The sequence below is a fragment of the Lepisosteus platostomus genome, chromosome 14, assembly GCF_059453375.1.
Source record: "Lepisosteus platostomus isolate fLepPlt1 chromosome 14, fLepPlt1.hap1, whole genome shotgun sequence".
NCBI classification, from domain to species: Eukaryota; Metazoa; Chordata; class Actinopteri; order Semionotiformes; family Lepisosteidae; genus Lepisosteus; species Lepisosteus platostomus.
This window is the reverse complement of record NC_142624.1, coordinates 21,308,590-21,322,524: the sequence shown is the minus strand read 5'-3', so window position 1 is coordinate 21,322,524 and position 13,935 is coordinate 21,308,590. Positions and strand designations below refer to the sequence as shown.

Below are 13,935 nucleotides of genomic sequence, written 5' to 3'. Positions count from 1 at the left end.
ATTTTAAATGGTAAATAATTACTTTTTCCTGTCTGTCACTTTTCCTGAAGCCTGCACTTAACCTTGAGATAGAGGTATTTCAGCGCATTATTTAGTGATTAGAGTACAGTAGTTGTGTAATATATGGTCTAAAGTTGTATCGGTGTGCTTACATTAAAGACTGACTAGTATGCTGATGGTTTTACCCATTTTTACACTGCTATACACCTGTGTCTCAGGCAAAACTCTGGAGTAGGTTTTAAACTATTTTTTAGTATTCAGTCTCCATTTCTGTCACCAACTAATTTTAAGTAAAGCTTTTTTTAAGTAAAGCTTTTTTTTAAATGTTCTACAGACAGAGAGTCCTGCAAGAATTCCTCGGCCTTCATCTGCCAAGGGACAAAGGAGAATGCCCAAAACTGGGGGACAAGGTATCCCTTCTCATCTTGCATTTATACCTTTTGGTGTTGTAAATCTCATTATGTTCATTAAATACATAGTATATATTCTCATTGGTTATGTAATGAATAATCTAGAAATGTTCTGTGTGACGTTGCATTGTTTTATCCAATTAATAGAATTAACAGTGTGGTCATTTTGAAATTAGTCCATTTTACTAGTATTCATGTTCAGGTTTCTTTTTTGTAGGTAGGCTAGGTACACACAATCAACCTTTTTGCTGAGGTTTTATTTATTTCTGTCTTAATGGTGGGATTTATTAGGCTTCCAAGCCTTCACTACTAATTGAGTAGTATTGAGAATCCAAATTTTAAACTGGACCTAGTCAAATTGCATATAGCAGAGCAACTCCACTGAGAGTAAGCACTGTACTCCTGCTTCTACTTCAGCTGGGTGGATGCTTTATCTTAGATGGATGCATCTTTCTAGCTGTGCTTTTAGCCCAGAGGGTAAGCATCTTATGCTTTACTTAACCCAGTTGAATCCTCTCACCCCTCTACACACATCCTAAACTAAAACCTCTTGTTTTGTTTGGTTCATTATTCTATAACCAAATTGAGATGCATCTTTGCTTGTGATGAAACCTCAGGATTTTATAGTTTAGCAGACATTGGAGCAAAAGGTATTTTATACTTTCATACTATGTGCTTTTCAGGAGCTATTTCTCTTTGGCTACTTACTCCCCTTTTGGAGGTCAGGGCTTTTTTTGGAGCATTTAACAATGCCTCCTTGCTAACCTTCCACTGAGTATGAAACATAGTGTAGCTCTTTCCCCCAGCTGCACTTCAAATACTCTCTCTTAAGAATGTCCAACACCTGGAAGAGTGGAAGGAATTCCATGTGTCTTATATTTAAAAGTACTGTGGAGATTCCTGGAGGTCAGCCTGTCTTGACTGTGAAGAGCATTGGTGCCCTCTTGTGGGATAAGGTGAAACTCCATACTTGTTTTTTTGCCAGCCTGCCACACAAATTGCAGTGGGTCATTTTAAATCCACCCCAGGTCACCCATTTGTTAAATATTTAACTTCAGTTTTGGCAGTTATCCCCCCTGGCAAACCTGGATTAATTGTTTCTAGAATTCTGATCCGACTTAACAAAACGGTGACATCAAAACTGTTTCTGTGTGGGTCCTAAACTGTATAAAAAAAAAAAAAAGCCATCCTTTGGATGAGACATAAAACCAAGGTCCTAACTCTCTGTGATCATTACAAATCCTGGGTTGTTTTTCCAAGAAGAGTAAGTGTGTGAATCCTGGTGTCCTGACCAAATTTCTTCCCTGGCCTTTACCAGTCATTTACCAGCCTCCTAATAATCCCCATCTATGAATTGGCTTCATCACTCTGTTCTCCTCCCCACTGATACCTGATGTGTGATGAACGTACCGGTACACTTTTGGTGCCATTGCATCATCCAGGTGGGGCTGCACATTGGTGATGGTGGAGGTAGTCGCCACTACCTATAAAGTTCTTTGAGTAAAATGTCCAGAAAAGAGCAATGTAAGAGTTAGGAATTTTTATTATTAGTATTAAATCACAGCTTCAATTTAAAAGAGGTTCTGAAACAGTTTACCCAGTTATGTCCGGCTTTGATAGGAAAAATGCAATTAAAGTGAAAAGTGGCCATTTGACTGCCATTATATTTAAATATTTAGACTCCAATGTAGACTGCTTGAGGTTGAACACTGCAAAACAATTCAGCTTGTATCATCCAGGAAAATTGCTAATTGACACATTATAATTATTAGTATAAGTTTGCAGTAGATTGAGACAGCAGAATTTCAAAGGTTGCACTGCAAGATGTAACCTCATCAGCACCAAGAACAGAATAGCCAGACTAGAATTTGTTTAGAAGTGCACAAATGAGCCAGAAGAGTTTGGGAACAAAGTTTTATGGACAGATGATAAAGATCAAGTTAAACCTTTACCAAAGTGATGGAAAGTGTGTATGGGGTGGGGGGGGGAGGGACCACAGATGCTCCAAAGAACTCCACCTTAACTTTGAAGTATGGTAGAGATGATTTTTATAGTCTTGGCATTAATGAAACCCTCTGGTACTGGCTCTTATCTTTATTGATGGCAGTAATAGAGTGAATTCTGCAGTTTACGAAAAATTTTGTCTGCCAATGTACAGGTAGAAGAAAATGTTTTCATACCTACGGCATGATATTTCATGATATGCCATGTAGCAAGTCAGTGACCCTTAACATACAGCCAATAAAACCATGTTTATCAGGAAAAAAGTAGAAAGTCTTAGTGGTCAAGTCAATATCCAGATTTAAATCCAATTAAGCATATATTTTCCAAGCTGAAGGAAAATTGAGTCGGAAGTATAGGCAAGAACTGTATAGGCTGCAGCACAGGTTTGGCAAAGCATCTCAAATGTTAACATAAAGTGTTTGCTGAGCTCAGTGATACAACATAACATCACTAGTTTGAACCCAAAAACATGTTTTTGTTCTAATATGATCAAATGTATTCATTTACGTTTACGTTTTAAAGCCCTTACACTTTCAAGGTAGTAGCATGAATGGTCATGGTCATTAGATTAAGAGTAGCAAGTATTTACAGAACTCCTCTGTAATATGCATGCTTCATTGTAGGTGTAATCAGTGTACGTAGGGTATAAATATTTAGCTGAATAGTACACATTTAATATGTACTATTAAATTAAGACTTCTTAAAATTTAATACTTAACTTCTTAAAAACTTAGAACTTCTTCACACCTGAAGAAGGCTTCACAGCCGAAACATTGTGTTTTCTCTCTTCTCTTTTCAGCAGGGAATAAACCTATTACTTGTTCCTTTGCAGACTACACATGCTGACGCAGCTACCGACCTGAACTACTTCAACACATTTAATATAGTATTTAAATCTCTGTTGTAGTGATTTGTGAAGTAATACTGAAAAAAATAAATTGTTTTTATTTGTTAAACAACTTAAGTAAGATATGCTTTCCTTATTTCCAGATGAATCAGACAGTGATGTGGGTAAGTCATTTTTTACTAACTGTACTGTTGTATGTGTGCATTAGATGGTGCTGTTGTAATTTAGACATTACTATAGTACTTGGTTTGAAAGAAATGTTAAAATCTGAGACTTTCTTTCTAGAATTTATTAAGTTTTCTTTCAGACTAAGTTTTATCCTTTATAAATAAAAAGATTGATATCACGTGTAGTTACCACTTGTATTATCATTAGTGATTAAAACCTTTTAAGACTGTAATACTTTATAGGTTTTTCTTTAATCCTTTGTTTTTTATTTAGATGCTGAAACCCCTAATGTAGAGAGAGCTGCACCTTTGGAGAATGGTGACGTCATAGATGGGCTACCTCCTCAGGCAACACAGAGGTCAGATTTTGCTAGATCCTGTTCTTTTCTTTCAACTTCAGACCAGGAGGGGGTAGACCTTGATAAAGGAGATGACTATGGCTTAAGGGCAGCACTCCAGTTTGTTGCAATTAGTGGTAATGACCCTAAAAACCCTCCTGTGCTGAAGTTTTGCAAGCATGGTCAATTTCACTTCAATCGTATCAAGAAAACAGCATGAGAGTCTTGGCTCTGAAAATGCATTTTGCACCAGCTATATCAAATTCTTGGTGCCTCTAGGGATCTAGTTTGGAGCTGTGGTGGAATTCATTGATGAAATCTTTCACCTTTTAAGAACCGCAAACCTTCAGTACAGAGCAGTCTTGACTTCTTGTTAAAATACATAAAAGCTAATTGGTTGTATTCCCTTTAAAATTGTGTTTTTATAGTTTTACCAGCACTTTCTAAGATCTAAGATTTTAACCCTTTGAGTAGTTAGCATTAAAGTGAACCCACGGATGCAATTTTTTTTTGTTCCATTCCTACTTAATTGTATTAATGTTATTTTTAAAACGGGTTAATCTGTAATGAAAACATGAAATAATAGCTTTTTTTTTCTATGAAGAGAAATTGCAATCAATGTTAATTGAAATACACAACGCATTGTGAATGTGGTAGGCGGCAGTAAAAACACAACAGAGACAAAGATTAAGTTCTCCGATGTGACACTTTTTTTGTTGCTGAGCAACATTTTTCACAAAAATTGTCCCAATGTCCAGCCATTCAGATTTGCACAGTTGTTTGTCACAATATGTGTAGAGGAATGAAACTTGACAGTTTTAACTTGACAGATAAAAAACAGTAAAGTCTTTTTCCTATTTCCAACAGTGGCAGATATTGCTGATACAAGGTGAAATAATTGTGTTAACATAAGGCAGGAGAAGAGTGAACTGGAAAATTAGTAGTTCTTTCAGTGTGTGGTATTCTCTGTAGCACCGAACTTCACAAAAGTGGTATTTTGCATTTAGCACACCTAAATTGTTTGGGAACAAAGTTTTATGGACAGATGATAAAGATCAAGTTAAACCTTTACCAAAGTGATGGAAAGTTTGTGTGGGGGGGAAGGAACCACAGATGCTCCAAAGAACTCCAACTAAATCAAGTATCTTTGTGTTCCCATGGATGACATATAGTGTGAAGACCCATGGCATCTACATTGTGTGTAATCCTTCTTGAGTTATAAACTCAGAAGCTATTTGATTAAGTTCAGGCAGAAGATGCTATTTTGTGATGTTTGTAGGCATTTAACTCAGCTGTATCAAGTTGTTCAAAAATAATATCATCTACCACTTAAGAAACTTTTAATTTTTGACAGAGATTTTATCATGTCTGTCCATGGTTTAAAGATATCTTAACAAGTCTTTCCAGTAACATTGATGTAATAGCAGAAAAAAACACTAGATGGTGACAGAGACTATGGAAAACGATTACTAATTTTGTTCACATCAAGGCACAAACAGGCATTGTACATCAAGCATTCAAAGTACAGTTTCATCATACCACTTAAAGAGGCTTTGGAGAATTGAGTAATTCACTTGGAGACTGCATGTCCTTGTCCATCAGACCATTACCCTCTCCTCAGTGTAACCACTTTTTATCCAGAGCTGGAAACCTAACTTTTCTGAAATCTTATCTGCAATGCATAAAACTATCTAAAGGCTGCTTCCCTTTTCAGACCTAATTCACACATAGTAAAGACTCACTTTCCTAACGGAAAAACACTCCTCTTTCCAGCCATTAGGGATGTTACCAGTCTAGTATTCTTATAGGACCTGTGTCACACACAGCTGCTGCCTCTTTTCTTCCCATACATTTTCACATTTTTCTGTCAGCTCACAGGTGCGGATCTTTGATTCAGAGTTCTCGAATGACGTCTTGTTTTCTTTTCTTCTGAGCAGCGACTTGACAGAGCCCTAAATTAACACAGGCTGTCCATTTTTCTAGTGTAGAAATCCATGCAGAATAAGTCTGGAGCAGCCCTAGCACCTTCATGTGGCTTGTGGTGGGACAGGGAATGATCTTTTCTAGCTTGGTTGTCAATAATCTTTGTGGTCCTCTGCTCTGCCATAATAGGAGAATACCACGCCCCAGCAGTGCCCGACCAGCACCACCACGGGTCAAACGGCAAGAGAGCACTGACACGTCACCTGCAGAAAGGTAAGATTAGGGTATTGTCACAACACAGCTTCACTTGTGATTGAGAATATGAAATGAATGCAATGGATGCCCAACTCCCATACTTGGATTGAGCCCAATTCAACAGTTGTGAACTGACTTGGAACAAAACATTGTGGCATGTAGGTTTCAGGCACCAGTGAACATGGACATGCTTGCCTGAGTTCTATAAGAACTATGACACAGAATCCCACAAGACAGCATTTGCTGCCTGGTGCAAAACATGTGTCACATGTTTACAAAGCAGGCTACACATGCTAATACCCCATACCTTTCACAACAGACTCAATGAAGATAAATCCTTTTGATAGCAAATGTTAATAAATATATATATGTTGTCTGTTCAATAAAATATCAGTGCATCTGCTACAAGACAGATTGCAACTTCCCTGATGATAATTTTGTGAATTTGTTGTTTCTTGGATGCTCAGTATGAGATATTGCGATTTCTTTAAATTGTTGGAGCTGTTATTGCTCCTTACCTCCAAAGAAAGGAATGGCAAAACTGACAACGCATGCGTTTACAGGTATTGTTGGTTACATAAATGCAATGCAGATTTGCCTGTTTTAATTATAGCATTAAAATACCTGAAAGAATGAGAATGTATCTTACAGATCTTTGGTAAAATTGAAGTCTCTATAACAGTGGTTCTCATTCTTGGTCCCAGAGTACCTCTCACTGTTTCTGCTGGTTTTTGTTCCAACGTGGCCTTAAAGTGAATTATTTCCAATACTTTAGGACAGAGAACTTAATGAAAGAACTTTGTGCTGTCTCTGCTCACCTTGCTAACTGACAATTTCCTCCCGTATTTCAAAACAAACAGCTCTTAATAGATGAACAGACATTGAATTCAACATTTTTCCATCTGTTTAAGTGTAGTTGGTTATATTTAAGCTAGCACACTTAAATTAGCACAAGGTTCATACCTATTACAAATCTTATTCAGTTTTTGAAAAACTGAAAGTAAATTTTAAAAAAGGTTTTACATAGTAAATTGAAATAAATTAGCCCGTGATTAAGAATTTGGCTTAAGCAAAAGCTCAAGACCCACGGGTTGATCAGGACCAGGATTGTTTAGGGTATTTTTTAAACTAAGGCCCGAATGTATAAAAAAAGCCTTAACAAGCAAGTGGATCAGTTACTATCAGCAATTAGCATTAGCAAGAATCCAATTGGAACAAAAAACAGCAAACAGGAGCAGGGACTAGGACTGAGACCCACTGCTTTAGGGTATTCATTGTCCATCTGTTCACCATCACTAGACTCATACAGTACTACTAATGAATTCAGATGCATCTATGGTTGACTCATACTGTGTGCAATAACACGGCATCATAATTGTAAGGTTTGGGGGAAAATGCCACAAAGATTCCTTTCAAATTACAATATCTAAGGTTGGAGGAGGCTTTACTGGCTGCTTTAGGAGTTGGCTTGTTGTTTTCCATGTAATGATGAATGTTTTGTATTGTATAATGTTTGGTGGTTTCAGCAATAACAATTTCAAAGCAACTCCTCAGTCTTAATAAGTATTACTTAATCTCCACATGGAAAGGGTGAGTTACTTTTCATTTAAGATCAGTGCTGGCCTATGGTTTATCAGTCAAGGCACCTGTGGGATGATTTGTGTAGATTACTACATACTGTAAACCTCACACATAGAGTTTGTCACTAACAATAACTTGAAAAAAACAAATCACTTATTATAACAAATTAAATATTGGACCCTGTTTTTATGATTGTATTCAGGTTTCTGATAAATGTGAAAATACTTATTATGAAATATCACAATAGAAACTTACATAACTAATTTTATCTAATCTGATTTTAAATGTATTTCAGCATTAATTTTCTTAAAGTCTTGCTGTTACACATGCTATGTAATCTGTAGAAAGTAAAACTTCTTGGCAGAAAACACACAGGTCATGCCTATTTCAACATTGATTTTTACATTTTTTCTGCTGTAAAAAATAGATTTTAACCTCTTATCTAGGGTTGGCAGTGGAAAGCCTTTGTCAGCTGTGATAGTGGAAGGGAAAAAACTCTCTGATGATGATGAAGATGACGAACAGTTTATGGTAGAAGAAGCAGCGCTACCTCCTCCTGATATGCCTGAATTGGAAATGGTTAGTTGGCATGGGTGACAGCCATGATTTTTTCCATTTTTTTATGATTCTGAATTTTGAGGGAAATTTTAGATAAAATAAATAAAAATAGTTTGCTTTTGTTAGCTATTACAGCATTTAAGATGCTTTCCTTGCTGAAATTTGAATTGCATGTCAATGTAACAGCATCGGTTCCAAATGGTACACTCCCAAAAATGCATTTCCTATGAATAAAATCTATTTTATTCTAAAACCTGTTGTCCTACAATTACTATTTTAAATATTAAGATTTAGTTATGATTTTAAAAAAATTCTTTCTGGAGGAAATGAGTTGTAGTTGTAGCTGTTTAGTTTGAAATTCGTAGCAGCATTATGAAAAAGAAACCCCATATCAGCAACTGTAAAATCTGCACACAGAGTAGAATAGTTATGTTATTAGATGGCTATCATTTTGATTGCAGAACCAGAAGTGTTGTATTTTATTTATTCAGTTCTATTCTTTCAGTAATATGCTTGCAGTTTTAAATTAGCTGTATATTTTTTATCTAAGCACTCTTGTCAAAACAGTAACCTGTGCAAAGATCTATTTGGTTTTAGTAAAAAACATCAAGTAATTTATTTATCCAGTTTCATGTTTCTTATCACATTTACTACATTAGTCATTTGTGGATTTCTATGTACAGTAATAATGTCATTCTTCTCCCAGGAGCCTGCTGTGGAGTTGAAAGATGACGAAAAGCATGGTAAGTTGTAATTAAGATGCCTGTCATACTTTTAACAGGGCAGATTGAAAGAATCAAAAATAGATGCAATGCTACCCTTATTTTATGTATCTCTGGGATCCACTCAGACACAAAACTTATAACGGATAAAACAATATAATCTTGCCACTTCCTGTTCATCTACCCTGGGATGTCAGTAGAAGTTACTGTGTAGAAAGTCTACACACCCTTTGCCAAGTAACACATTTTGTGGGCTAGCAGCCTGAAATCAAGATGCATTAAATCAGAATTTATTTTATCTTTACACATTTTAATACATAAAAGTAATAGAACAAAACAAATGCTCAAACATTCTTAAAAGTAATTCCAAATGAAAACCTATGAAAATGGTTTGGGTAAGTGTACACACCCCTGCGTTAGTACTTGGTGGAAGCACCTTTTGCTTTAATTACAGCCATCATTCTGTTTGGAAGCATCACACACCAAGATTTGACAATGTTTGCCCATTCCATATTGTAGAACTGTTCAAACCCAGTCAGATTGTGAGGGACCATTGATAGACTGCAACCTTCCACAGATTTTCAGTTAGACTGAGGTCAGGGCTCTGACTGGGCCACTCAAGGACATTTACCTTTTTGTTCTTTAACAACTCCACTGTTGCTTCGGCTTTGTGTGTAGGGTTGATGTTATATTGAAAGTAAACTTCCTTACCAGCTTCACCGTCCCTGCAGAGGGCAGCAGGGTTTCTTCAAGAATCTGTCTGTGGTTTTGTCCATACAGTTTCCCTTCAATGCTGACCAGTGCCCCAGTCTGTGCTGCAAAAAAACCCAAAACAGAACGCTACTTCCATTGTGCTTTCAGTAGGGATGGTGTTGTCTGGATGATCTGCTGTATAGGATTTTCTCCTAATATAACATTTTGTATTTAGGCCAAAACGTTCTCTCCTGGTTTCAGCAAACCACAAAATGATTTTTCCACATGGCTTTAGAAACAGTGTTGTTTTGAATACCTCAGATGAGAGTGCAGGCTTTTATAAGTAGCGGCTTTCTTCTTGCCAAACTCCCATATAATCCTGACTTGTTGAAAGCTTGAGATATTGTTGTACGATGTACACACTGACCAGTCTTTAATATAAAAGCCTGCAAGTCCTTCAAAGCTGCCTTTGGATTGATCTTACCCCAGTCGTCCATTTTTGAGCAATCCATCCTGATCTACTGTATGTCTTGGTGGTGCCATATGCCTTATCACTTGTTAATGGTGGTCTTGACTGTGTTCCAGGGGAGTTGTATGGCCTTTGAAAATTGTTTTATCTTCATCTCTGTGCCTTTCCACATCTTTATCTTGGCAGTCTTTTGATAGCTCCTTGTTGCCCATAGTTGACTCTTTGCTTCAAGATACAATGTCCAGCAGAGAAGACCTATACAAACAGCTGATTTTATTCTGAAATCACCCTAATCACTACAAGTTAACACAGGTGGAGTCAAAATAAGCTTATTATATGATTTGCAAGGCAATTGGTTACACCAGAGCTAATTTACAGTATTCTTTACTAAGGGGTGTAAAGACTTATCAAACCCATTTGTCTAGGTTTGTAATTACTTTTTAGAATGTCTAAGTATTTGTTTTTGACTTGGAAGATTGTGTGTTAGTGTGTACATTAAGGTAAAATATATTCTAATTTAATGTGTCTTTACTTATTTTGTAAAGGGTGTGTAGACATTCTGTAGGCGCTATTTATTAACTACATAGTTACAGAATTAGGAAATATTTAAAAGAAAATATACCATAATTAACAGTTGAATTGTATAAGTTTAAAAATGGGTATAAAATAATTATATTATCTTTAACTAACATGAGTACTGATAAAAATAATTTATATGATTGCAATATTAATTTACATGTTACATATTACATTTTCTACATAGTGTGAATATTAATGGGTGTTGTGGTTGGTGTTTCCTTTGTACTGCTTCTCAGCTCTCAACTCTGTGCCTTTTTTATCATTTTCAAGGTGGGCTGGTGAAGAAAATTTTAGAAACCAAGAAGGATTTTGAAACTTCATCTTCACCAAAGCTGAAAGACCAGGTAAATTATAATTAAGTTTAAATTAAACCACTAGTGACTAGTTTATATGACCTGTGTTCAAAACATTTATGCATTAAAATGTCTTAAAAGAGGTTACTTTCACTTTCGATACTTGCAAGAAAAGAATAATCAGGAACAATAACAAGTAGTGTTGTCATTTGTTCAATAAGTTGTTTATTTTTTACATTTTACTTTATTTTTTTTATAGCAGGTGCTACTAAAGATCTTAATTGTCAGTTTATGAATATAGAGTACATCCAGTTGTCAACTTAAAAGTGACATACTTAAACTACTAAGACATTTTCATGTTAACACCTTGTCTTAGAAATTAACAACTTTAGGGATGTTTTTTTTTGTATTTGGTGTTCATAATAAATAAGTGTAGTCTGTTAACTTGCACAATAAAACAGGAAATGGACTGTGGAAGTCTAATTGTAGACTTCCAAACCTAAATAGGTTTCTTCTCTTCTGGCTTGATGGTATGCTGAAGAAAACAAATTGAACTTGACAGATTTCTGGATTTATAAGTTTTAGCTTTGTGCTGGAAAAAAAACATTCAATGTTTAAACAGTTGGATGCTGTGTAATTTTCATTGATCTCTGATATTGTTAATAGCCATGCTGGTTTTTAGGCTTTCATAACTTATTTTTAATGCCTTAAAAAACATCTAATGACTTGCACAACGCTGACCCAGTTAAGCCATGAATATTCATCAGTGGAAATGTAATTTTGGATGCATTTCCCACAGCAGAAAACAATAAGGTAGAATATTTCTTGATTTCAAGGTTGAATGCAAATAAGAAAAGTAATCAGGACCAACATTAAGATGTTCACTGAAGTCCCAGTCAAGCAGTAAATGTTTTTTTCTTAGTCACTATATTCAGACATTATTATTGTCAAATGGAAAATTTTCTTAAAATGAGACCTCCATCCCAAAATGTAAGCATACTCAGGCTTTTTCCCATCAAAGCCTGAGTAATGCCATTTTTCTTTTTTGTCTACTGTAAGAGGCTTCCAGTCAATATTTTTGTAATGATTCAGATTTGACTATTCTCATTCATGATTTGCTAGTGACTGGTATATGTTGACTGTTTTGGGTGGTCCTTCCTAATTGACCAGGAGTTTTGCTTACATCTGTCTTCAGAGTAGTTCCCTGTGATGGATGCTGTATTTTGTTCTGCCATTCATGCAGAAAAACTATTTCATTACTCTGGTACATGTTTTCCAAGAAAGTTGTGTGCACTCTTGACAAACTGTAGTAATCTGTTTGTTCTGGCTTTCAGACATTTTTGTACATACTGTACTTAACATTTCATTTGAAGATCCATGTGTACAGTGTAGGAATGTAAAGTAGTGCAGTTAAGCACTGTAGTAAAGAAGCTTTTGCTCAGTGTTTTTGGTTAATGTACATTCCTAAATACCATAATTTTTTGTCAAATGTAGACTTTATAATAAGGTTTGGTCATAAACATTGACAGATAATGCATGGTATTCTCTTGGGTTGTGTGAATTTTATTGTTATTTTAAGTAAGATATGTGTTAATAATCATGTAATACATAAATGAGGCATCATAGAATTCTGCAGTAAAATGTACTACGTTTTCAAAAACAAAAGAGATTTCTTCATATTGCTTGTCAAATTCTGTAGCAGTGAGTGTATTTAGTGAAGAACACTAGCATTGATATCTGTTTGGAAAATTGAAGTTAAACTTTTTACTTAAGCTTACTTAATTCTCTCAAGACTGAATAAACATGATGTCAATCAAAGAAAAAAACACATGCAAGTTTTGCCTCATTTGGATGAAATCCAAACTAGGTGCTTATTATTTTAGGCCTTCTTCAAACCATATAAAGATAAACAGAAAATGAGACAAATCTTGATCACGCTATGTTCAGAACTTGTTCTGAATAAAAAAATCTTCTTTTTATAGTAGAGTTTTGTATTTGTTGAAGTCAAACAGACTATTAAGTCATATAGACTGGGTAAACTGTTTGCAACAGTCAAGTTCAGTTGTTTTGTACATTATATTTATTTTTCATGAGCTCTGGTGCTTTTTTGTAAATCTGTCAGCTGCTTTCTGAGAGTATAAAAATGTTTTCATTTTATGGCACTTTATATATATTATACTTTTTTACATATATATATATTATATATATATATTAAGCATTGGTTTTATTTCGTCCACTTCCCAGAACGTAACCAAAACAGTACATTTGTTCATGGTTTTACTTACGTTCACCCTTAATGGAAATTAAGAGTTAATCGGTGAAGTTACAGCAGCTGATGGGGGTACATAGTACATAGGAATGTTTGACTTTTGGAATACGTAGCTCAAAGCACATTTTAAAACACTTTCAACTTCTAAGTTACAAATACCATTCATACGCTATTCTAATGTATTGAACAGTGATAGTAGGGAGTTACGGGAAAAAAAGGTGAGTTTTTATTTTTTGTAAGAAATGGAAAATTCTGCAAGAGGGATCACATTCCTTGATAAATTCTTCAATCATGGTTTTGTGGAAACTTGGAAGGACTAATATCCCTCTAAGAATACTGCAGGATAAACATTGACATTATTTTCATTTTTAACATGCAGTACTGGGAATCAGACTTTATGTAAGCTTAGTTCTAAAAGAATTGAAGTTAACATTATTAAACCAGGGTTTGGCCTAGATGGACTTCCAGGGCATCTAGATTTACTAAAAGCAAAACATTTTTAGAAGAATAAACATCAACATTGCTCCTGTTGGAATTCTTTATCAAGGCTTGCATATTCAGATGGTTTCTTTACCAATCTAATAGTTGTTCCTATTTAAAATGAAAGTAAAAGGGAAAATGTGATATTATCAAAGTATTCATTCTTAAATAAAGGCTACTTTTTATGAAACATGTACTAGGGATGCAGAGAGCACTATGGGTGGAATTATCTATAATCAGTGACTAATCAAACAAAATTAAATGTGTAAGGAATGTTGATCAAATCTGAATACTCAGCATCCGATTACCTAATTGACTTAACGATACTTTCATCAGTTTTTTTCTAA

At 35.2% G+C, this 13,935-nt stretch overlaps 1 protein-coding gene across 1 annotated transcript in view; it reads left to right on the top strand.

Annotated features, from left to right (window-relative positions):
• ift54 (intraflagellar transport 54) overlaps positions 1–13,935 on the top strand; it is a 33,225-nt gene that overhangs the window by 14,523 nt on the left and 4,767 nt on the right. The window contains exons 7-13 of the mRNA XM_088604980.1: positions 335–410; positions 3,405–3,425; positions 3,703–3,787; positions 5,879–5,962; positions 7,972–8,104; positions 8,790–8,826; positions 10,817–10,890. Of these exons, the coding sequence (XP_088461106.1) occupies positions 335–410; positions 3,405–3,425; positions 3,703–3,787; positions 5,879–5,962; positions 7,972–8,104; positions 8,790–8,826; positions 10,817–10,890 (510 nt within the window). The remainder of the gene's footprint in view (positions 1–334; positions 411–3,404; positions 3,426–3,702; positions 3,788–5,878; positions 5,963–7,971; positions 8,105–8,789; positions 8,827–10,816; positions 10,891–13,935) is intronic.